Source organism: Bos javanicus, chromosome 18 (assembly GCF_032452875.1).
Source record: "Bos javanicus breed banteng chromosome 18, ARS-OSU_banteng_1.0, whole genome shotgun sequence".
Classification (NCBI taxonomy): Eukaryota; Metazoa; Chordata; class Mammalia; order Artiodactyla; family Bovidae; genus Bos; species Bos javanicus.
This window is the reverse complement of record NC_083885.1, coordinates 39,533,290-39,559,728: the sequence shown is the minus strand read 5'-3', so window position 1 is coordinate 39,559,728 and position 26,439 is coordinate 39,533,290. Positions and strand designations below refer to the sequence as shown.

At 40.1% G+C, this 26,439-nt stretch overlaps 1 protein-coding gene across 4 annotated transcripts in view; it reads right to left on the bottom strand.

Annotated features, from left to right (window-relative positions):
• Positions 1-26,439, bottom strand: part of PHLPP2 (PH domain and leucine rich repeat protein phosphatase 2) — a 64,840-nt gene that overhangs the window by 5,937 nt on the left and 32,464 nt on the right. For 2 of the 4 annotated variants that reach the window (XM_061387800.1, XM_061387803.1), the window contains 14 exons: positions 24,372-24,497; positions 23,072-23,226; positions 21,176-21,322; positions 20,562-20,792; positions 18,818-19,020; positions 16,901-16,961; positions 13,367-13,462; positions 11,907-12,062; positions 9,426-9,626; positions 5,984-6,146; positions 5,671-5,801; positions 4,158-4,268; positions 2,664-2,858; positions 1,128-1,359 (listed from right to left, as the gene is read on the bottom strand). In XM_061387800.1, coding sequence (XP_061243784.1) covers positions 1,128-1,359; positions 2,664-2,858; positions 4,158-4,268; positions 5,671-5,801; positions 5,984-6,146; positions 9,426-9,626; positions 11,907-12,062; positions 13,367-13,462; positions 16,901-16,961; positions 18,818-19,020; positions 20,562-20,792; positions 21,176-21,322; positions 23,072-23,226; positions 24,372-24,497 — 2,208 coding nt within the window. The remainder of the gene's footprint in view (positions 1-1,127; positions 1,360-2,663; positions 2,859-4,157; positions 4,269-5,670; positions 5,802-5,983; positions 6,147-9,425; positions 9,627-11,906; positions 12,063-13,366; positions 13,463-16,900; positions 16,962-18,817; positions 19,021-20,561; positions 20,793-21,175; positions 21,323-23,071; positions 23,227-24,371; positions 24,498-26,439) is intronic. The other 2 variants (XM_061387802.1, XM_061387801.1) reach the window with 2 other exon arrangements.

Below are 26,439 nucleotides of genomic sequence, written 5' to 3'. Positions count from 1 at the left end.
AGATCATAGTTCCAGAATCTTCATAGCATCAACCACATTAGCAGGATAATTTTTTGGTTTTGTGCTTCCTCGGATGGAATCTTTTAGACAGTCCTTATTGTAAAATTCTGACAGGACAGCCCAGAAGTGGACCCATACAAATAAGAGTCCACTGATCTTTGACAAGGAGCTAAGGCAATTTACTGCTGGGACAACTGGACATTTACATGTCCAAAAAAAAAAAAAAAAATCTGGACATGGAGCAAGCTACACTTATTACAAAAAAAATTAATTCAAAATAAATCACAGATCTAAATGTAAAAGACAAAACTTCTAGAAGACAACACAGAAGAAAATCTAGGTGACTTTGGGTTTGGCAATGAGTTTTTAAATACAATACCAAAAGCATGACCCATGAGGGAGAAAATTGGTAAGTGGGACTTCATTAAACTAAAGACTTCTGCTCTGCAAAAGACACTACTAAAGGAATGAAAGACATGCCACAGACTGGGAAAATATTTGCAAAACATTTCTGATAAGGACTTGTATCCAAAATACACAAAGAACTCAACAGTCAAGAAATAAACAATTAAATATGGGCAGAAGATTTGAACAAAATTCTGCTTTGTAGTAAACAATGTTCACATGTAATTGCTAAAGTCTCTTTGAAAGCAAAAGTCCTATGTTAATGTCTGAAAAAGGAGAAGAGTTATGAAATACTAGAAATACTGATGCTTCTTTATTAAAAAAAAAACAAACAAAACAATACCAGAATATATTCAGCCATAAACAGGAAAACTACTGTGAAACTTTGCACTTCAGAACAGGGATGTCAAACTATAAACTTTTTCTTCTTGTGTTTTGGAATAAAAAACCAGATGAAAATTAACCAAGGGGGACATTTACATTTATTTTACATGTTAGGTATAAGTCTAAAGACCACAATTTAGGATTTTTCATTTCTAATTACTTTGCTCTTTCTTTCTGCTAGTCATTAGCTGCTCATTAGATTGTCTTCTGTTACTATTATCTGGATTGAGTACAATTTACAAGGCTTGATAGGAATAAAATGGACTTTCGTTGTTCTATGTAGAATAGCATTCATTAGATTAGAGGAGTAGAAGTGACTGGTGGAGAGTAAGATTTACCTCTGTTATGATGGCTTTTTGGTCCTTCACCCTCTGAGCCTCCTCTGGATCCTGTTCCAGGCTGAAGACTTTAGAGAGTGGCACTGGCTTCCCACCTCGACACAGGACTGCTTGGCATGTGCCAACATTAGCCACAGTCAAGCTAAAGCTATTCATTGGATCGGCAGTGTCAGGACGGATGTAACAAAGGAGAGCTGAACAGCCTAGTTTCTGGCCAGCCATTCCTAATTTCCTGTTTAGAAAGAAAAGAAAATGAAAATGGCTAGTTTTAGAAGAAAGCAGCGGTCCTTCATATCCAAGACTTCCTCGTTTTTCTGTTGACCATGAACCCACCTCACCCTCATCCATCTTGATATGAGTGATGATGGTGAAGAGAGCTTTGCCTTCTACTCTTAGCTAAAAAATCAATGAAGAGGTAACTTTCTCTGCTGCTTCTGATTGATCATAATCGGCAATGACCTAACTCAGTGGCTTCTAACTGAAGCAAATCAGAATCATCTGAAGTGCTTGTTAAGTTTCTCATTTAGTGGGCAAAGGGCTGGCCCAGTAATCTACATTCCACCAAGCTTCTGGTGATGCTGAGGCTTCTGGTCCTAGAACAACACTCTGAACCACTTACTTGGGTTGTAAGTTCCCCAAAAGAAGGCCCACAGTTTTCCTTCTATTTCTCCCATGCACATGTTGTCTACCCCTAAACCCCAGCACTTGGTACACAATGCTAAGCACAGAGCAGATGCTATCAGAAAGATCTGGTTTCAGATTCCAGCTCTCCCATTTATGGGCTATAGATCTTCAGCAAATTAATGCTCCAAGAAATTTTTCCGATTAAAATACTCACCTCCTCGGCTTATTTAGAAAATTAAAGATACAGTATGAAAAATGCTTGAAACTGTGCCCAGCTCTTGGGAAATGCTTCATAAATTGAGTTTCCCTTCCCAAATGCTTTATTTTGCCAAGTCCCTAGGCTCAATTCTATTACTGAAAAATAGACTTCTTTCCCAACATCTTTGTGTTATAATGACAGGTGAAACCAGCTTGGGCTCCAGGCTGTTCCATCCGAACCTTGAGTATGCCAAGGGTCACTCTCTCAGTTGTACGTATGCTTTAAGCAGCCCACCTGCTGGGCAAGATGCTCTGTTAGCCAGTTTGGTTTATAGGGTGTTTGCCTTTAAGTGGCTTAGGCATCAGCGAGGAGATTAGTTGGTAAATCCTCAATAATAAGTATTTTAAAAACAAGAATCTGATGAGTGCTTAACCTCTGTAGATCACTGACCCTTAGGAGAATCTTATAGAGGCTTAACCACCTTCCTTCCCCGAAATGCACATAATACATACATAACCTATTACACATGCTGTCTGGGCTTTCCAGATTCTCAGCAGCCTTTGGTTTCAAGAGAGAAAACAGACGGCTCCCACAGGCTCTTTAAAGAGCCACAGTCCCCATGTTCCATGCTGATGGACAGAACGGTCATGAGACAAAAATCAAGATCTCACCTTGCTCCTGTACTTGAGACCCAGACCAGCCCACCTGCTTACCTGTGAGATACCAAGAAGGTGTTAGCCATGAAAACTGTGTCATTTGTTGACTGCTGTACCTCTTCCAAAAGCACATCTGCCATGGTACACTGGAGAAGGCGAGGGAGCTCCTCATTCCGGTCACCATCAAACATGCCATACACAGCTCCCACCCCCTCTGCAAAGTTATCCACAGCTAGAGCAGATACACATAACCTATCACAGAAACAGAAGAAAGACAGAGAAAGTCGTTGGCAAAGCATTCTTCTCCAGGGAGCCTTCTTTAAAAAAGGAAGAGAATTTCCTAGCAGTCCTGTGGTTAGGATGCACTTCCAACACAGGGAACACAGGTTTGATCCCTGGTCAGGGAACTAAGATCTTGTATGCCATGTGGTGCCCCCCAAAAATTAAAAAATTAAAAATTAAGTGCTGATTGAGAGTGGAGAAGAATAGTGGTAAATCCCCATCTACACATGTAAAAAGTGTTACACAGAAGGTAAGTAAGCAACATCTTAAAGAGTTGATGTCATAAGAAATGGGGGAATTCAGCCACATTCAGGAGCAATGTAATATTGCGAAGGTAATATAATTACCTTCTGTAATGTATTACAGACCTGGAGAAGGAAACGGCAACCCACTCCTGTACTCTTGCCTGGAAAATTCCATGGACAGAGGAGCCTTGTAGGCTACAGTCCATGGGGTTGCAAAGAGTTGGACACGACGGAGCGACTTCACTTCACTTCACTTCAATGTTACAGAAGGCTAGAAAGATGTTTTTTCTCAGTAGTGATAAAGGCCTACTATCAACACTCTTTAGTCAAAGACTTCCCCAAAGTGTACAACACACTTGGAGCTCAACAAGTTGGGTTTATCATGTAACAACAAGAGAAAGCACACCATGGGACTCAGGAGTATATTAGCGGGTACTGGAAAAAAACTAGTACAGGATTTGGGTTTGGCTGGATCACTTTGGGGCAAGTCTAACAAAGTGGGGGGTCATACTAGATTGGGTGCTGTCAGAAAGCAGGGCTATTCTGGGACTTCCCTGTTGGTCCAGTGGTTAAGAATCTGCCTTCTAAGGCAGGGAGTACAGGTTTGATCCTCAGTCAGGGACCTGCCTCACGGTGCAGCCAAAAATTTTAAAATATACATATTAATAAGAGAAAAAAATGTTTAAAAAAGTTAAAAAAAAAAAAAAGAAAGCAGAGCTATTCTATGGTTGATAATCAACAAATCTTAACTACAGGGAAAGAAGGTTAGCATGGGGACAAAGCTGTGATTGATAAAGAAAGGAGCAGTAACTCATCTTAGTCATGAGGTGGGGTTTGAGTATTCTGTGCACATTCATTTTGTTGTGTCTTACCAGATCACGGTCTCAGAGGAATCTTATCTGATGCTGACATTCTGTGATTTGTTTATGTCAAACCAGGAGAACAACATGGCCTAGCTTTCAGCATTAGATCTGTTCCCAGATGTCAAGAGAATTTTCTCAGTCTTCATGGCCATGATACTCACTTGTTTCTCTGTCCTGCCATCTCAGCCAGTCCGTGGCTCCAAAAGGTTGATGTAACTGTAGAATCAGTTGTTGGCAAAGGTTTCTGATCAATTTTCAGGGTGGTGATATGGCTGTGGGAAGTGGAGGAAGGGAGGTTTAAACCTTACATGTGTCTCTATTTTACAAAAGCTATCCCAACAATAATTTGTTTTTACAAAATAATCTGTTGACATACCAAGACTCATTTCCAGAGAGACCCAAGAAAGTAGTATGCTGACCCACAGACCAAGAAGGAAGAAAAAGAAAGAAAAGGGGTAGGAGGAAGACATACGGGCCAATTTTGTAATAACTGATGCCATTCATTTCACTCAAAAACTAAGCACAACAAAAATTTCTAGTTTCAACCAACTGTCTACTTAGTTGAAGTATTTTGATACAGTGAACTCTTGGTACAGTGAGTGATTCTGCACTGTCTTAAGAGATAACACAATGTAATCTGTGCCACCTAAATTACCTATGCCTGCTATATGATCAGACCACTCAAGATAGCTGTTCTCTTGCTCTCTGTACCTCCCCTGCTTGACCAATTCCTGTCTCACTCACACCCTACTCACCCGACTGACCTTCCCCTCTTAATCAGAGAGCCTAATCATAAACTCATACATAAGGCCCCACCCCACCCCTGATCTCCCACCACTTCACCCAGCCCTAGCTAGTGACTGTTCTGATCTTTAGATGTGAACTATCTCTACTGTGACAGTTTATCAAAGGCACGGTGAGGGGGCGTGCTCCTCTGCTGTTTCCCAGGTAACCGATGCCCTCTCCGTCTGTAGTAGATACTACCGTGTCCTGCACGCCATCTGCTGCACATGGTGGTGTTGCTCTAGGACCTTGGTTCAAACAAGTGTCTTACCGGATCACGGTCTCAGAGGAATCTTATCTGATGTTGACATTCTGTGATTTGTTTATGTCAAACCAGGAGAACAACATGGCCTAGCTTTCAGCATTAGATCTGTTCCCAGATGTCTAGAGAATTTTCTCAGTCTTCATGGCCATGATACTCATAAACATAAACGGTTTGACATAAACAAATCACAGAATGTCAACATAAGATTCCTCTGAGACCGTGATCCGGTAAGACACAACAAGATGAATGTGCACAGAACACTTACACCCCACCTCATGACTAAGATGGGTTTGAACCCCCTACCCTTTAAACCATGATGTCTCTGTTGCCACCTCTGGGCTTTTTCTTTGGTCATGAGGCTGGGCAAGTATAGGCTTTGCAAGCCTGTGGGATGTAGCCCCCTATAAAGGTACTGGGGTGCAGCTGAGCAGCAAACATGATGCTGAGCTTGACTGTTGGACAGTACACCCAACACAAACTGGATCAAAGAAGAGAACCGAGGGACTTTATGACCTAAGTCATCCTACAGCTTTAATAAACTGAGGTCTGCAGAGTCATTATGAAGAACCACACAAGGCTGGTGGGAGTAAAAGCACACGTGGATTCAACTACAGAAGTCTTCCTACCTAAATGTGTCCAGTGTCTTGTGTTCCAGAACAAGATTTGTATTTCCAGTCAGGTCCAGGTCTTGTAAAGTAGCAGGCAGAGCCTCTGGAATCAGGATTTCAGTCAAGTCATTGCAACTTAGGTCTACAAACTGAAAGGAAAAGGGAGAGATTAAGTTAATTCTTAACTCCCTAACGTTCAAACTCCCACTATATCCTCAAAGGGAATTTCATTTCTTCCCAAGAGTCGATTAAATATACTGTGATCCCAAACTGCCACTTTCTTAGGAGTCACACTCCAGCCATCACCCCAGGACACAGCAAACAGAAGTACCTGGATCTGAGGCAACTGCAGTATTTCTGGAAAAATACTGATGTGGTTGGAGTGGGCCACCAGAGTGTGCAGCCTTTTGCAGTTCGCAATGGTCGTGGGGATGGTTTTAAGCTTGTTACCACTTAGGTTTAGTTCCTCCAACTGCTCCAATTTATTTAGTTTGCTGAAAAAGAAACACCAAAATACCATACTGCACCTAAACAAGCAGCTGCCAAGCAAGTTCTACAGCAGCCAGAGTACAGATGGGACCAGCCTGTGGTCTGATTAACTGGCCATAATGAACAGCCACCACGGTGAACGAATGTTCCCACTGAGCCTCAGCCTCATCTGCAGCCTCATTTGCCTCCCTCTCAGTGCACTTTGAGAGCTGGAGTGCCCCATGGTTCTACTGCAGCTGCTGGATCTTCAGGGCAGGAACATCTTCCCAGGGTTAACCAGTCGACTAATTACAGTACTGCTTTGCCACTAACTGGTAGCAAAATACTGGGTAAGTTAGTGTCAGTGGACATCAATATCCTCAGCTATAAAATAAAAAGTTGTACTAAATTATCACTAACATTTCTTTCAGTTTTAATTTCCATAGTTATTCATAACATAATCCAGCTTCCATAAACATTATCGAGTGCCGAGCATAAACACAACCCTGTGCCATGGGCTGTGATGCAGGCCATTCACACTGTCCCACTGGAGTAAGCCAAGCTTTCTATGCAGTAAGCAGAATAGCTTCAGAGGGCCTAACACCTTTATCTAGATTTTTTCAAACTGTAAAGATAATAAACTGCTGTAACAGAAAGTTTGTTATTGCTATTTACTTGCTAAGTCAAGTCTGACTCTTTGTGACCACATGGACTGCAGTCTCCCAGTTTCCTCTGTCCATGGGATTCTGGACGCAAGATTCACTAGAGTGGGTATTCCTTCTCCAGGGAATCTTCCTGATCCAGGGATCAAACCCACGTCTCCTGCATTGCAGGTGGATTCTTTACCACTGGTCTACTAGGGAAGCCAACAACAGAGAGTTCAGAAAATAAAAAAAATAAATCCAGAGTACCACCACCAATCTGAAAAAGTTATTTTCATTTTGCTGAATTTCCTGTCAAATTTTTCATAAGCAGATTTTGCATTAACTCTGCCCTTTTCATATATCACAGATAATTTCCATTGCTAGAATACTGATAAATACTTTGTAATAATTGAATTCCATGAATTAAAATTGCTTTCTTATTACAACAATAATACTCACTGAAAAATATTGAAAAATAAAGATGAACATAAAAAAAAACTTTTAACCCCATGACCAGATTTAATCTCCGATGACAATTTGGTGGTGAGTATTCTTGTCCTTTTAAATGCATGAAACCCTATTTTTTTTTTTTTAATTAAAACATGATGCTTATTACATGTACTGTTTTATAACTTTTAAAAAAACTTAAATCATATGTATTTAAGGTGTTCCAATGTCCAAACCTCATGTTTTTCTCTTACACAGAGACACAGCATCTATATCTCAATCAGACTCTTACTGCGTACCCAGAACTGTGCTGGATTCTGAACACAGTCCAAAGGAAACAGAAGCCTTGGACTGTGCCCATGCAATTATAACGCTGTTCAGGAGATGACAGCAGACTTACGATTCAGGTTAGAACACATATTTTCCTTAATACTCTGCTCCTGAATTCCACTTAGTTTTATTATCTATATTCAGATTACTCTAATTCAACATTCAGAAAACTAAGATCATGGCATCTGGTCCCATCACTTCATGGGAAATAGATGGGGAAACAGTGGAAACAGTGTCAGACTTTATTTTTTGGGCTCCGAAATCACTGCAGATGGTGACTGCAGCCATGAAATTAAAAGACGCTTACTCCTTGGAAGGAAAGTTATGACCAACCTAGATAGCAGAGACATTACTTTGCCAACTAAGGTCTGTCTAGTCAAGGCTATGGTTTTTCCAGTGGTCATGTATGGATGTGAGATTTGGACTGTGAAGAAAGCTGAGCGCTGAAGAATTGATGCTTTTGAACTGTGGTACTGGAAAAGACTCTTGAGAGTCCCTTGGACTGCAAGGAGATCCAACCAGTCCATTCTAAAGGAGATCAGTCCTGGGTGTTCTTTGCAAGGAATGATGCTAAAGCTGAAACTCCAGTACTTTGGCCACCTCACGAGAAGAGTTGACTCACTGGAAAAAACTCTGATGCTGGGAGGGATTGGGGGCAGGAGGAGAAGGGGACGACAGAGGATGAGATGGCTGGATGGCATCACCGACTCAATGGACATGAGTTTGAGTGAACTCCGAGAGTTGGTGATGGACAGGGAGGCCTGGCGTGCTACAATTCATGGGGTCGCAAAGAGTCGGACACGACTGAGCGACTGAACTGAACTGAGCTAGTCCAACAGTAAGTGTCATCAAATTAGGAGGACTTCATAAGTTTCAAGAGTATTACATCTGGTATTTCCCAAGAGCTTCATAAACTCATATAACTTATCAGTGATGTGTCATTTTCACTTCATCTGAACATATTTGAGGCCAAATGAACTAATCTGCTAGGATTTCAAGAGATCTATCACATCTTGAAATTAAGATTCTGCATTCACTTTAAAAGCTATTGTTCAAGTTCTTTCAAGGAAGCAATCAAGTTTATTGCACTTGTCTTCTATAAGCTCTAAATATTTTATAAACAATCACAAAAATTACAATCTCTGTGTTTTCTGTGTTTAGCACATTTCTAAGAAAATTTGTAAAACAAAACTAGGAAAAAAAGTTTTCATTCAAATTGTATCAAATGATATAATTTTATGATATATATATAATTTCACTCAAATTATATCAAATGTCACTTTCTTATGTGTTTAGATTTTGAAAACACGATTTTTAGAAACTACCTTCATGGATTTTTCTGGCGTCAAATTTTCTAAAAAAATTTTTTAGTCAAAGGTATTTTGGAAGATACTTATTTCTCCACTGATGCTGTTTAAAACTTTGACAATACCAAATGTCTCTCTTATGTCTTATAAATGTAGCCTGGCTGAATATTATTCATCTCTGCAGTGCAGCTACCTGCACATATCTTTAACATCCTGCATTTATTACACTGCACTGCAACTGCCAATATTATAATACTCGTTTATTTCCCTAATTTAAATTCAAGTTCCTTGAGGACAGAGACTGCAACTTAATTATCATTGTCTCCCTAGTATGTACACAGGTCTTGACATACAGCAGACATTCAACCCATATACTAAGAATTAAACACATTTTAACCACAACCTCTGTGGTTAATGATACTTACAAAAGGGTACAAACAGACCTTCTCATTCAAGTAAGGGATCAGTAAGTCGATCAAGATAAAGTAAGAGCACCCAGTAAAAGATCTGTGACATAGTCTGACAAATGTGGAATCATGTTACATGTCTGAAACAATCAGAGTCTGGATCTGTTTACCTTGCAGGAAACGTCTGTAGCTGGTTGTTTGCAAGATGCAGGATGCGCAGGTGCGGATGCCCCACCAGGACGGGCACACACTGATCTGTCAGGAGGTTGTTGGTCAGGTAGAGCAGCTGTAACGCACTCAGACTCTCCTCCCCAGCACAGGCAGATGGCAGAGACTCCAGACTATTTGCAGATGCATTCAAGTATCTGAGACTGACAGACACATGCAAACCATCATTTCCTTTATGGCTATTTGCTGCCTTCTGATGTGGAAACCATCATGCCATCTTAGTGTGTAACAATGCCTTTCCATGCTCCCAAACTGATGACAAAATGATTTCCTCCAGGGTGTTTTCTCTGCTTGACTTTATCCAATGAAAGTTCCTTTTACTCAACTCATGCCAGTTAAGTTCCTGGGCTTCTGAACTGGCTTGATTCTAACCCAGCTTCATGTTTTTCTGTCTGTATGTCCACTGAAAGGATGCTGCTGAGTATTACATTCACAAGTATGTGAACTGTGAAGTCACCCTTTAGAAAAATTTTTGTCTGATTTTAATAGAATTATTTATTTAGCCACTCCCTCTATAATCCCTTAATTATGGGCATATTGGCTATTTCCAATTGTTTGTTATTATAAACATTGTAATGAATATCTTTGAGCCCATACCCAATTATTTCTTTAGGCTACATTTCCAGGAGCAGAAGCTGTGGGGTTAAAGGCTGCTGCTGCTAAGTCACTTCAGTCGTGTCCAACTCTTGCGCCCCCATAGACGGCAGCCCACCAGGCTCCCCCATCCCTGGGATTCTCCAGGCAAGAACACTGGAGTGAGTTGCCATTTCCTTCTCCAACGCATGACAGTGAAAAGTGAAAGAGAAGTCACTCAGTTGTGTCCGACTCTTAGCGACCCCATGGACTGCAGCCTACCAGGCTCCTCCGTTCATGGGATTTGCCAGGCAAGAGTACTGGAGTGGGGTGCCATTGCCTTCTCCAGGGGTTAAAGGCTACATATATCTTTAAGATTTTTATACATATATTGCCAAAATCAGCTCCAGAAAGGCTATAACAAACTATACTCCCACAAGAAGGATACAAAGAATGCGTTGGCTCATACTTTTGTCAACACTGAATATCATAATTCACTTTAACCTTCACCTATCTAATAAGTAAAACATGGTATGATTTTAAAAATCTGCCTAGCACGGAGTTTGGTACATATAGAACATGGTCAATAAAAGGCAGTTAATGTATTATTAAACTTATGTGTTCTCAAGTCATCCTCAAACTGTGTGATCTGTATCTCTAGTTAGCTTTTAAGTTATTGAGGGTACTGTGTGTCTATATCTTTGTATGTCCCAAATTCTCTGTGCAGAGATACTAGTAAATATTATTGACAGTTTGCTACAACCTCTAGGTAACTTCTTTACTGCAGATTCTAAGGCTGTAAACTAATTTTATTCAGATTTCATCAGAATGAAAGGCATTGTAATGCATTACCAATACTTGCTAATTAACAAATGTTACTGCACTAATACTCCATGTAAACTTTTCAAAGAGAAAATTTCCTTCATGCATTTTTTAGAATTTCCAAAGATTTTTAGGAAAATCCAACCAAATATATCATACATTAAGAGATGTATAAGCTGCCAAAAGCCTGGCATGCTGCAGTCCACGGGGTCACAAAGAGTCGGACACAACTGAGCAACTTAACAACAACAAAGCTGCCAAACAAAGAACAAGTCAGACGCTTGTGGGCTAAATGCTTTTTGTACGCATCCTGCAGCCTTATGTTAATTACTACTGCTTCTCCCTGCTTTCTCCATGTCTAAATTGAAGACAATACTGCCTTCTCCATATTACAGAAGACTATAATTAAAAACTAGTTTTCATTGAATGGTGACATACGTGTTAAATAAACCTGATTATGGGTATTAAAATAGGAAGATTTACTATCTATTTGTTAATTTACAATGAGAAAGCAAGTAATACTTTTGGAACAATGTTGCATTTAAATGCACAGTTTTCAAAGCAGGGAGTAAAAAAGGCCTGCAGATAAAGAGTGTAATTTAATGATAGTTTGGCAACGCTAGAAGCAAAAACTAAATTAACTTCAGTGGTATGTCCTTTTCTCCTAAGGCAAAAGCTGAAAAGTGCCCAAAGAAGCTGTATCAGAACACTGCAGCCTCTCTTTGAAAATCATAACTGTATTCCTTTTTTGAGATGAAAGCCTGAACCTTCCCAAGCTCTTGAAACCTGTTTACAACATCATAACTTCCCAAGTATTTGATGGTTATTTCACCTTTTGAGTTGAAGCTTCCTGCCTCCTAAGACAGTGTCATATTTTATTCCATACAAACTGCAAATAAGTCCACCTGTAGCCGGACTATGAAGTAAACACTCTGTAAAGATAGTTTCAAAGGTCACTCCGATGACAAGTCCAGGTAGTTTGCTTATCCCATTGTCCTGCTCTTCTCAATAAAATCTACAGCACTTACTTTAAGGCCTTAGAGAAGAGAGTATCTGGCAGCCTGGTGAGCAGGTTATGCTGGACATCCAACACCTCCAGAGGGATGTGCTCCACCAGCGTGGGAAGGCTCTGCACATGATTGTGTCCCACCATTAGTTTCCTAAGACTCAAGCTACTAAGGATTCTAAGGGAACAGAGCACAAAGAAACACCAACAACAAAAACAAAAAACAGGCTTAAATCTCTCTTCCTGAGTCTGCCCTTGGCTTTTAACTAAAATCAGCAAGTGTACAGAAACGTGTTCTTCTAGACAGTATAATCATCGACAGGTACCTGAGCCAAGAAAGCAGCCACGACCATATGTTTACCCACCACCCACCAGGAAGTCATTCAGGTCATTCTGGGGAAAGATGAACTAATGAAAGCACACAGCTCCAAACACAAAAAGCCCCAAACAAAAAAAGCAATTTGTGCCATAAATCAATTTAGATTTCAAGTCTAGACAGCACTGAAAATTCAGTGAATTTATCAACATGAATATAATCAATTATAATAAGTTCATTAAAAAATTTATTGTAACAAAAACTATGACTTATTCAATTCTTAAAATGTGCCAGACCATTTAACAATTAGGTTAGAAGGGTTAAGTGACTTTGGTTTGCCAAAGATCTCACATCACACGTAGTAAATGGTATACTCAGGATTTGGATTAAAGGCTGACTCTAATGCCATGTTCATACCTACTATGTACAAAGCCTCCTGTATACTTTTAAAGATTCTGCTAGGTAATGACCTCACATTACACATCTTGGTACCACCCCTCATCCCCCAATGTCTGTATTTTTCCCCTCCACATATAGAAACCCCACCATCTTATAAAGGTCAATTCAAACAGGTATTCTCCACACAGCATCCCCTAATTATTCAAAGTTCTGAATTTCTAAGGCATGTTATTTATACAGCACAGTGGCCAAAAGTGAGGCTTTGGAGTAAGAATGACTACATTTAAACGCCAGCTCCTATCACTTCCTAGTTAAGTGCAACAATGGACAAACTATCTAACCACTCTAAGCTTTAGTTTCCTTATTTGTAAGATGAATAACAGCACCTATAAAATAAGGTTAACACAGGATTAAATAAGATAATGAAAGTAAAATTCTTAGAACATTGCCCAGCTCATAACAAATCACTCAGTACAAACATTCTATTATCACTAACAAGTCACTGACCTCTGCCAGCAACTCTTGTACACTGTATCACAGTTATCTCTGCACAGGTCACCCTTACTGTCTGCTTACTAAGTTCCTTGCCAGCCAAGACTAGGCTTGACGTGTTACTGTATTCCTTACAGCACTCATGCTGTCCTGCACTCAACAGATACTCAATGTTTACTGAACAGATGAATCAAAGCATCCTTGACAGGCAACCCAAATATAGGAAAATTATTTAATTAAATGCATAAATAATATATATATTAACACATGAATACCTCATGGGAACCTCTGTCAGGAGATTATAGCTCACGTCTAGTATTTCTATCTTCTTTGCTTCACAGGCCCAGTCAGGGACACACTCTAGCAGGTTTCTGCAGAAAATAAATGATTAAAGGGTATCATTTTGAATGAGGAGGAACTAACACTGTGTCACCAGTCTGTAACACATCCACCCCTGTGCTCCCCGAGGGCAGAAGCACAATCCCCAGGGCACCCCTGGTGTGCTGCCTGGAATACAGTAGATGCTCAATGAATGTCACTGACAGAAAGGTGGAGAGAAAGAAGCACCTACGTGTGTGATACTGGATCAAATATGTTGGGACTCAATGAAGATATGAAGACCTTTAGCACTAAAAGCACACACGTGGCAGGATGGGACAGGAGAGAGAGGGGAGGAAGCCTTAAAGGAAGATGAGGCACCGTACACGTATCTTCAAAGCTGAGGAGGATATCCCCAGGTGATGATGACTGGGGGAGAAGAGAAGTGAATTCTGGGGAAAAAGAACCAAAGAAATAAAAGTGAGGAAACAAGAACAAAAGGTAACATGTCAGGGGAAATTGCCAGATCTTTGAGAATATGAATTCAAATCTTAGTAGAGCACTGGGCAGATCCTTAGTCACAGGAATTTTATTTTCAGATGTTACTTAGTTTCCCTAAGCCCCAAAGTCTCTACTGATGGATGGATCAGTACAATGAGGCAGAGTGAATGAAGTAAATGCTGCAAGAGAAATGCAGAAGCTGCTCTGACTACTCAGTGAAGGAAGCCCTTCAAGGCAAGCCCCCTAAGAAATATGACATTTGTGGTAGAATGTTGCACAATGCCCTGAGGTGTGGCGGGCATGTCAAGCAAGAGGTTGACAACATGCACTAGAGCACAGAGGCAAGAAAAAAATAATAAGTAGTTTGGTGATGCTGGAGCAGCAAATACAGAGCAGAGTGAGAAGAAACAAGGCTGGAAAGACCTAATCATCTCTCAGAGGCTGTGACCTTATCCTGCAGGTGTAGGGGGATCACTGAAGGGTTTGTGAGCATCGAGGAGACAATGTCGGTTTTGCACTTTAAAGAGCTCACTCTCTGAATACAAGAGGTCTGGCTGAGGTGGCTGTATTATTAAAAGGAAGCGTAATCAGGAAACTGTGAGGCAATTTTATCCCAAAAGGAAATAATAAGGGCCTCAATGAGTACTGATATACCTGGAAGGGAAGGAAAAGGAGCCAGATACACTTAGGAGGCAAAAATTAAAATGACTTAGAAATGGAGTAAACATGTGAGTAGAGCAGAGAGAAGAATCAAAAGTGACATCAGAGAGGAAATCCTATCCAGAGAAAGGACTGAGAAGCTCCAAATGAGGCTGAGAATCACGAATTTCAGCGGTGTCCATCTTGAGCTGATCGTCTCATGATAACACCAAAAGGTGAAACAGAAAACAAGACAAATCAGTTAAAGTGCTGGTGGAGGGGCGGATAATAAATCTCATTTTGCACATATCTGAGGTATTTGGAGACATGCAGGAGGAAACGTGTATTATAAAATTGGACACACAGGTCTGAGGCTGAAAGAAGGGAGTCTGGACTGGTGCTCTGGGTGATGCTGACACTGAAGTGTAGTGAGATCCTGGGAGTAAATGAGATTGTGTCAAATGAGAAGTGCAGTAGCCAAGGACAGACCCTGAGACAAGTTACCTTTAAAGGGCTGGCTAAGAAGAGACAGGAGAAATGGTCAGAGGGGCATGAAAAAAATCAGACTGTATCAGCCAGCCAAGGAAACAGCATGGCTGAATAAAAGAGAACAAGGTGAACAGTGTCAATATAGAAAAGTTCCACAAGAGGTCTAAAGCCAGCTGTCGTGAACAACTGGAAACAGGAAAATGTGCCAAGAAATATGGATAATTCTTGAGAAATGTGGACAAAAAAAGGGATGAGCAAGATGAAGGAACAGAATAGTAGCTGGAAGGAGTGCAAGATAATGGGAATGTTTATTTGTTAAGACAGGAGATATAAACGTGCACAGAAACCAAGAAAGACACTGAGCACATGTGAAAGGAGAGAAGGAGGGCTGACTAACAGAGCAAGGTTCAGGGCAGTGGGAATGGATGCAATCAAAGGCACAGATGGCTGGGCTGGCCTGGAATAAAGAAAGCTGAGAAAGCATATGGATCTACCTGAATTTTAGCAAGGGGGTAGGAAGCTAAGAGAGATCACCCACGATGACCTCTATTTTCTCAGTCAAGTGGGAAGCTGAGCTTCAAAGCAGAGGACATAAGAAGGGGAGGGGTCGAAAGAAGCCAAGCAATTTGGAACAGATCCAGGACCCTGGAAAGAACTGACAACAGAAGAAACTCCAGATGAGGCTGGAAACTGTGAATTTAGGGTGGGTCCACATGATTTTCTTCAGTAATGATCAAGTTCAGTGCGGAAGGTAAATCTTCGTCACGAACCATGCAGAGGTTTTGCTGACAGGAAGACAACAGAAAGAAATGGATGGAAGGGAATCTAGAACAACAGCTTAATAATAATGATGATAAAGTCACAACAACAAAAGGAAACCTGGCTATCATGGCTAATATTTCTTGAGAGACTATTTTATGCAAGGTACTAGGCTATAATGTTGCATTTATTGTCTCACTTAAACTCTGTGGCAACTCTGACCATATAGGATTCCGCCCACTGCCCGTTCCACATGCTGCCACCACTCTATACTCACAGCACTTATGATGCTGCCCTCTCGCTGCTTGTCCGATTGTCAAGACAAGCTAGACTGTAAAACTAGACTGTAAAACTCAGCCACTGACTCCTGAATGCCTAACACAGTGTTAAAAATGAATGAAGGAAAGAAAGCAAACCTCATTTATGTTTATTCTTGACCACTGACAGAAGAAATAAAATCCTGACTATAATTAACATTGTTCTGCAAATCAGATCGACATGGCTCACAAGAGTAAGAGAATAACATTTTAAGTCACTCAAAACCAAGAATTATCTGATTCCAATTGGAAAAATCAATGCCCATGGAAGGGAAAGTCTTTGTTTGCAACTCATTCTAAATCCACAAACTGTAACAATGAGTAATTCAGAGGCACCTTTCCTTTAACTAGATCAGTTCAGTTCAGTCGCTCAGTCATGTCTGACTCTTTGCGACCCCATGGACTGCAGCACACCAGGTTTCCCTGTTCATTACCAACTCCCAGAGCTTGCTCAAACTCATATCCATAGAGTCGGTGATGTCATCCAACCATCTCATCCTCTGTCATCTCGTTCTCCTCCTGCCTTCAATCTTTCCCAGCTTCAGGGTCTTTTCCAATGAGTCAGTCCTTCGCATCAGGTGGCCAAAGTACTGGAGCTTCAGCTTCAGTACTGTGACTAGATAGTATGGCCATTAAATGTACTCCTTTAGCCAACCTTTTGCCCTTCTCTATTATCCAAGTATTTCAACATATTGGGATTTTCTGTATCTCAAAACTGCCAGAGTGCCCACAGATATCTCTTAAGTATAGGAATCAAACAACTACCACTCCATGAGACACACTCACCGGGAGAGTTCTAGAGACGTGAGCAGACTGGGTACTGGATAGACATTCACTGTTGTCAATCCTAATCAGAGAACAGATTGGTGTTAGTGACATTCTCCAAAGAAGAATGTAACTCAGAGGAAACATGGGGGAAAATCGATAAAAATTTGTGTCATCTTCTGAGATGAACTAAAGATAAAAACCAGTAAGTAGGGACTTCCCTGGTAGTCCAAAGACTTTGACTTCCAATGCAGGGGACACAGGTTTGATCTGTGATTGGGAAGCAAAGATCACACATGGCTTATGGCCAAAAAATCAAAACATAAAACAGAAGCAATACTGTAATAAATTCAATAAAAGACATCCCTGATGACTAGGGAGGGCCTTTCCCTCTGTTAACTGGCTATTTGTATAAATCCTTCCGTGAAGCTGAAAGCTGAGTTCTTTACTCTTAAGGTGTCAAAACCTCAAGTGTTGGTATGAATTCTTCTAGGTTGTAGAATTTAAGGATTCTGTGAACAGAACAATTCTTTTGCTCTGTTCTGTGATAGAAAGGTATTACCTAAATTTGCATTTCTTTGACACTTAGTGAAATTAAATATCTTTTCTTCTTTAAACACAGAAAAGCAGTTACAATTGACCCTTGAACAATGTGGGGGTTACAGGCACTGACCCTCTGAGCAGTTGAAAATCCATACAAAACTTTATGTAGTGTTTATATATATATATACATATATCTGTACACACACATACATATGTATGTATATACATATATATACACATATATAAATACTACAATACTACACAATCCATGATTGGTTGAATCCAGATACAGAATCATGAAAACAGGGCTGACTGTAAAGTTACACTCAGATTTTTGTCTAAAGGGTTTGTTTGAGGTACCCCTAAACCCTGCATTATTCAAGGACCAACTGTATTTACTACTGAAAAAACTCCATGTTTAAGTACACCCGTACAGGGAATTTCCTGGTGGTCCAGTGATTAAAATTCAGCATTTTCACTGTCATGGCCTCAGTTCAATCCCAGATCAGGGAACTAAGATCCCCCAAGCCCCATGTCATGGCCAAACAAAACAAACAAACAAACAAACAAACAAAAACCAGACCTGTGCATTTCAAACCTATGTTTTCCAAGAGTCAACTGTGTAACTTCCTCAGTAAAGAATTCTCTATAAACAGAATGGCCTCAACAACTATGAGGCCTTTTACATTGAAAAATAGCCCTGGGGCAAATAAATCACTATTGAAGTGAAGGGCTTCTCATTCTGGAACTAAGGCAGCACAAGGTTTTAGACTAGAGACTGGTAATCTTCTGTCAAGGGCTAAGCATTTAGTAACATTTTGGCCTTTGCAGGCCATGTGGTCTCTGGCAAAACTACTCAATCATTTTGCCACTGTAGCAGAAGAGTGGTTAACATGCAAACGAACGTGGGTGTGTTCCCATCAAACTTTATTCAATTAAATTTGAATTTCATATAACTTACCCATGTCAAAATTATTTTTCCTTTGATTTTTTTAAAACCCAACCATTAAAAAACATAAAAACCCATTCCTCAAGGGCCACACAGAATGAGATGTAGGCCAGATTTAGCCCCAGGGCTGCAGCTGGCCAACCCATGTTGCAAGACTATTACTGATATTCTCTTTTGAACATGCTTGCCTACCCTAACATCCTGGCATTTTGCAAAATGCCTCTGATTATTATAACGTTTATTTAGTGAAGCTCAAATAATCCTGCAACGTCTTTTTATGCATATCTCAACCACTGAAGTGCTGACTGCAAACTTAAAGCTAGGTCTCCATGAACCTCAAACTCCACTTGGCACAGTGGCTGAGGAACACCTCATATGCCACTGTTCTTGGAAAACTCAGACAAGAGGTACAAGAGGAAATACAGGAGGCTGGGTAGAGAACTCACTGTTCGAATTGGCGTAGAGAGTTCGAAGGGAGAAGCCACTGAGCGTCAGCTCCCTCAGCTGGTTCCGCTCACAATGCAGCTGCTCCAAGTTGCACAAGGAGCTAAGATCTAAGTCAGTCAGCCGATTGTCCCGCAAATCCATGTGGGTGATGTATTTATTTCCCTCCAGATTCTCAATAATCATGGTTTTTAGATGGTTCATCCTTAATATTCAGAAATAAGAAAATCATTAGAATAAATTCTACTAAATGTGCTTACCAAAAGAAAAAACAGATGTTCTTCTTGTCTCTTTGCTAAACAACTTAAGAATTTTACTCCTTGCCTCATTTTGCAAGGTACTATGTAAATAACCACAGATAGTTGTACCTTGGGTTCTTTGTTTACAAGCTAAGTTAGAGACTGTGTAGATTGGGAAACACATGTACAAATTAAAGAGAAAGAAAAGGGGACCATGTCCACAAACAGTTAGTCTAAAACCTGCATCCAAATACCTAGTAAGGTTAGGCAGGGATGAAGGAATAAAACAAAGAAATGAGAAGATGAGTATAACCTTTGGGGCTGGGACTAGCAGGACAGTCATAGAGTAAGTACCACATAAAAGCAAGAGCAAACAGCCACACCGCCTCTCACTGCTCTGCCTCCTCTCCAGTGCCAAGATTCCCATTACATTAATTAAGGGAGAGGAAAACAGTCTGTTATCTATATGGAATAGTTCAAGGGCAAGTAAAAGAAAACGATGACTTCTTTGATTTCTTCTATACAGGTATATGATTTAATGCATGCAGGCTTGTTCTCATTTTCCTATTCTTCAATAAATTTTTGTTACTCTGTCTTTATGAGGGACATCAATGGATTAGTGTAAATGACAGAACATTCAGTATGTGTGTTTTACTACTTTCGTTTAGGAAAAGATTACAAATAAATAATTTTAAAAAGGAATAAAACTCATTAAAATATATTACTAGTAAAACTGGTAACATTTCAATTCTAATACCACAGATATCAAGAAGAAACCCAATGATTCAACAGAAAGATGTCAAGTTTATTATGGAAAAATACAAACCACCAATAAGCATACAAAAAGATACTCAACCTCATTCATAATAAATGCTGATTAAAATGATGAAATACTATTTTCTTCCTACTACAGTAACAAGGAAAAAGACTGCTAAAATCCAACATTGGTAAGGATGAAAGGAAATGGGAATTCTCATAAAATGTTGCTAGGAGGTAAGTCAGAACAATCTTCATCTCTACCACATGGTACACCTATCTCATTCATAAATCTCTCTACCATTAAGTGAAAAATGAAGCTTTACTACAGCTTTAAAAACATACATTGTTCTAAAATCCTAATGGTTTCAAGAGTCTTTATTTTTAAAAAGAAAATGTAAAGGAACACCAGAGGTAGACAAAAAGAAAGTGCAGTGAACAATGACCAAAACAGACTTCCCTGGTGATACAGTGGATAAGCATCCCCCTGCCAGTGCAGAGGGCACAAGTTCGATTGCTGTTCTGGGACACATGATGCAGAGCAACTAAGCCCATGCACCACAACTACTAAGCTGGTGCTCTAGGGCCCACGAGCCACAACTACTGAGCCTGCATGCTGCAACTACCGAAGCCCATGTGCCTAAAGCTTGTGCTCTGCAACAAGAGGAGCCTCCGCTTGCCGCAACTAGAGAAAGCCCACAAGCAGCAGTGAAGACTCAGTGCAATCAAAAATGAAAAAGAATGACCTCACCTCAAATCCACATGTTTGACATGGCTCATTCGTTTCAGCACCCCCAGGTTTAGCACTTCCACTCGGTTTCCGGCCATAAACACTTTATCTAACATAGTGAGTTTCTCATAAACCTCGGGAATTTGACTAAAGTTGTTGAAGGAAATTCCCAGGGAGGACAGCTGTTGTAGATTTCCCAGTTCTTCAGGTAAAGCGGTCAGGAAGTTGCCATCAAGACAGAGGGTTTGAAGACTGCAAGAAGAAAACAACACAAAACTCCCTGATGAAACGTTTTAACTGGAATGGATAGAACTAGAATTATGGATTTTTACTTGATACTAATTTATTATAAGTCCAATATGATTAGATGCCCTCAGTCTATCTATAGAGACTTACTAAGATGACTTAAATACAGATGGTCCCTTTAACATCAAGGGTAGTCAGAGCCTCCATGGTTAAAACTGAGGGACTAGTCTCTTCTGTAGGCAAGTAATTGCTGCTGACTAGAATTCTCAAAATTTCATGATCTATTTCACTGCAAGAGCTCATGGAACTACCTTTATTCCAAATACCAGACAAGTTCCTTACACTGCAAACAAAGGAAAAGACAAACCCAGTAAAAATCAGGTACTTACTTCAGCAGACTGCCAATCTGACTCGGCAGGTCATGGAATCCATTACAGGAAAGGTTGAGCTCAGTCAGGGTAGGAATTTCACATAACAATACAGGAAATGACCCAAGCTTATTATGGGACAAGTTCAGGCCCTTCAGCTGAGAAAATCTAAAAAGCAAAGGCACATTATACTACTGAATGAAAAAGTGATGTTATAAATGTCCATCAAAGAATGTGTTCTGCATATATTTACTGAACATTCAGTATGTGTCCAACTGTGTGTGGCACAGACACCAGGATGACTAACGCCCAGTGTGAGCTGTCAAGGAAACCAGGTCTGGTGAGATGGGAGCTGTTCTCTCTTCTCCTCAGAAAGGCAGAAACTCTTGGAAAACTCACAATGGTACAGTTATTTTCTATCAAGTTGAATCAATACCATTATTGATATGCTTCAAATAATTTCCTTTATTAAATGTCTACATGGAATATACAAAAGCCTTACAATTAATCAATTCATGGACACAGGACTAGCTAACAAACCTGTGGATCAAATCTCATTACCAGCAATTTCTCTTTTTGTAAATGACTGAGCCAGTTAGTTTAAAAATACGTAGGTGATATGCAGTTTTACTGTAATGTGATGATACACAACACAAAATAGTAATTTTCAACACTTCAAATTTTTGTAGAAGTATCTACATAATGTCTCACTGAGAGACAGTATCATCATAAACTGGATCCTGAAGAGTCACTCCTGTAATTCTACTTAAGAGTATTATACTTCATCATTATACCAGTGCAAGATGGTACGGCTAAGGTGACGATCTCCACAATGATGAACCGTATCATCTGCTTCTAGACTTGAATCCATGGTACCCCTCTCTAACATTTCTCTTTGAAAATTTCAACTTTTGTCTTCCATATATCCTGACTTTGAGTACTGATTGTTCCTTTGGTTTGGTACCTTGACTTCTAATTTCCTAAGCCAGCCCTCAAACAAGATTAACCCTATTTTCATAGAAATTCAAAAGGAAATACTAGAAGTCCACTTCCTTAAAATTATAGCTTGTTTTAATTTTTAAACATCAATATCATTAAAATAATTATCTCATTACGACATAGAGGCTTATATTTGAAAACTTTGCAAAACATTTCAGATGAGGTAAAAATCATAAACTTTTTGAAAATTATGAAATACTAGTTACAAAGTATGTAAAATATGTCATTTCAATGTGCATTTAGCTTTTTGATTACCATGTAGTTTGAACGCTTTAACTTTCAATTTCTCCCCTCCCCACAAGAAGCCCAATTACTTACACCATATATTTATTCACTTCTACCCATTTTTTAAAGAAAGGAAGGAGGTGAAGTTGGAGGGTGGGAATGGGGAATATATTCTAACAAAGAAGATGGAAAAATATATGGGTCATTGTCACTTAGGACTGAAATGGTTCCTTTATTAGGAGAGAGAGGTTTCATCACTGACAAAAGGCTTGTGAGTTGGCAATAGCAGGTGCAAAGGAAAGATAAAAGCTCTAACCTGGGAGTGGAATTCTTGAAATTTGGCCTATTTCCTTTAAGTTATTTAAGTCTGAAACTTTTGATTTAAAAACTTCCCAAATATGGTATCTCTCTATTTACCCTGGCTGCAGATCATGCTCCACTGTCAATGACTTATAGAAAAAGATTATCCAGATCAAGGGCAGCTTGATGCTGCCTCCATGTCAGAAACTTTACATCTATCATATCTTATACAGAGGGAAAAGGGGGAGTGGGAAAACTGAACAAAAATTCTTACTTCTTCAAAAGGGAGGGGAAATTTTCAAATATGTACACAATGGGTAAACATGCTTATCTACAGATATTGACTACAATTAGATTTTAGTAAGTTGGTCTGGAAACCTGTGCCCCACATACTTGTAGAAAGTGTCAAGGCCCCCTGGTCTTTCTAATTGCATGAAGTTGTGTCGCAAGTTGAGGTAGGTGATATCTTGACTGTAGAAGAGATGCTCAGGAACCTCCTCAAGGCTGTGACACGAGAGGTCGACAGTACTGATGCGCTGGGACACCACCTGGATGAGGTCACAGAGAAGAGCCATCTGAGCCAGTGCTGAATGTCTCCCACCCAGCGGAGGATGGAACAGCATTGACACAACAAGGAACCAATTAATAAGATGGGGAAGACAAAAAAGGTCATAAGATCTGAGTATTCATTTATAAGAAGCAGTGAATTTTTACTTTTCCCCCAAAACTGTAAGATGCTTGAAAAAACAGGTATAAGCTGTAACGTGTCTACAAGTTAAAAAAAAAAAAATCAAAAGATGGAAAGTTAGTAATAGCTCACGCAGGAAGTAAAGTTAAGATGATTCCAAGTAACTGTTCAAAACTTTAGGAGGGGATGTGACATTAAAAGATCTTTTAATATGGCCTTTTGTAGCCACACAAGCTCAGTTCCTAACTTGCGCAGTTTCTTCATCTGTCATGAGGAAAATTAAAAAACCAAGTATGCAGCACTGCTACTTAGCATGTAAAAGATGCTCAAAAAATATTAATTTGTCTTTACAAGGGCAGAAGAATAGAAAAGCTGTTTAAAATTGAAACTAGTTTTATTCATAGCAGATTACTATCACAAATACAGAAATAACACTGAAACAAGGTTTATATTGCTATAATAGTACACTAATATAACATGGGCTGTGAAAATGGATCTAAAAAAAACAAAATATCACTACAAAAGTCATTCATGTTTTGGTGGCATGTCATTATACTGAAACAATCTTTAATGCAACTACCTAGCCCCATAAAGAAAAATGCGTTTAAATCCTGAAAAGATGGCTAAGAAGACAAGAGAATTTGGAAAATGAAATATAATTTTAGAGCACTTCATCTTTAGGGGACAGCTCCATCTATCACAGACCACCAAGGTGGGGGAAGAGTCATTTGAACCTCATTGTGTCTCTACTCCTTCAAGCCCCTACCTTCCTCACAGAGTTGGTACCTGAAAACACTTTTGAAAGCGTTCTGCACTGTGCCAATATAAATAATAAGTTAAAGACCTGGGAGAATTCCATTTCATTCACTATGTATTCAGAAAAGCCTGGAGTGATGTACATAAGAATTATAATTCGATCTCTTGGGAGTAAGTTCAGTTTCAAAATATCTTTCTGTTGGTTTCTCTGCTCTCATCTCCCCATGAGGACGTCTGACAGCTTTTCACCTTGGAAGCTTGCCGCTGCCACCTCTGGTACTCAGCCAAAGTCTCAAAGCTGACAAGATAGGTCTGCGCTTGGGCTCCAGCTGAGCTGAATGCAAGGGAGTACTGACGTCGCTTCACTTCTTCTACCTGAAGAAGCGGGGAGAAAACCAGAACCAATTAAACAAAACAATTCCAATCCAAAAAACCACAGGACAATAACAAAGACAAACAACTCAAGTTTTTTAACTAGGCAAAAGATCTGAAAAGATATTTCTCCAAAGACAGAGGAATGACCAATAAGCACATGATACAATGTTCTACATCACTGAGTGTGTGCTCAGTCGTGTCTGACTCTTTGTGACCCTGTGGACTGTAGCCCGCCAGGCTCCTCTGTCCTTGGAATTTTCTAGGCAAGAATACTGGAGTGGGTTGCCATTTCCTACGCTAGGGGATCTTCCCAACCCAGGGATCGAACCTGCCTCTCTTGTGTCTCCTGCATTGGGAGGCACATTCTTTACCACTGTACCACCTGGGAAGCCCTCTATGTCATTATTTATTAGATAAATGCTAATCAAAACCACAAGGTACCACCTCATATCTGCTAGGATGATTAAAATAAAAAACACAGATAATAACAAGTGTTGGGTAACAAGCATTAGCAGGGATGCAGGGAAACTGAATCTGGGAATGTAATATGGTACAGTCACTTTGAAAAATAGTTGGGGAGTTCCTCAAAAGGTTAAAAGTAACCATGTAATCCCGGAGAAGGCTCCAGTACTCTTGCCTGGAAAATCCCATGGATGGAGGAGCCTGGAAGGCTGCAGTCCATGGGGTCGCTGAGGGTCAGACACAACTGAGCAACTTCCCTTTCACTTTTCACTTTCACGCACTGGAGAAGGAAATGGCAACCCACTCCAGTGTTCTTGCCGGGAGAATCCCAGGGACGGGGGAGCCTGGTGGGCTGCCGTCTATGGGGTCGCTAAGAGTCGGACACAACTGAGCGACTTCACTTTCACTTTTCACTTTCATGCACTGGAAAAGGAAATGGCAACCCACTCCAGTGTTCTTGCCTGGAGAATCCCAGGGAGCCTGGTGGGCTGCCGTCTATGGGGTCGCAAGAGTCGGACACGACTCAAGTGACTTAGCAGCAGTAGCAGCAACCATGTAACCCAGCAATTCCATTCCTAGGTATATACCCAAGAAAAAAATGCATCCACACAAAAATTTTCTGTGAATTACAGCAGAGTTATTCATAATAGGAAAAAGTAGAAACAGCCTCAATGTTCATCAACAGGTAGATGTATAAACAAAATGTAGTACATCATACAATACTATTCAGCCATAAATGAGAATAAAACACTGATACACACTACAACACACATGAACCTTGAAAACATTACACTAAGTGAAAGAAGCCAGTCATAAAGAACCATACATTGTATGATTCCATTCATATGAAATGTCCACAATGAGCAAATCTGTAGAGACAGAAAGTAGATTAATGGATGCCTGGGGATAGAGAAGGAATGGGGAGATGAAGGCTAAGTAGTGCAGGATTTCTTTTCAAAGGGTCATAGAAGTATTCTAAAATCAATTATGATGACGGTTGCCCAACTCTGTGAATTTACTAAAAGCCACTGAGTTGCATACTTTAAATGGGTTAACTGTACAGTATATGAATTTCATCTCAATAAAGCTGTTTAGAAAAAACCAAAGGGGGAATTCTCTGGTGGTGCAGTGGTTAGGATTCTGTGCTTCCACTGCAGGGGAGTTTCAGAACAGGAGAGTCTGTAGGCCCACAAGGTAAGAGCCAAAGTTTTCACTTCAAAGGGAAGACTGCTCCATACCTTTTCACCACCACTGTGGTACACTGGAGATAGCTGTCTGCCTGCCTGCAAGGGGTATCCTGGCCTCCTCTTTGGACTCACCCCCTCTCTTACTTTCGAGGTGATGGGCTAGAAGCCATTTCTGACCCCGTCCAGCACAAACATGGGGCAGAATGAAGAACAGGGAACATGCAAACCCAAAGGTTACTATAAACTAGCAGAGACATAACCTGACTTCATGCTCTCCAGACCTACTAGATTTT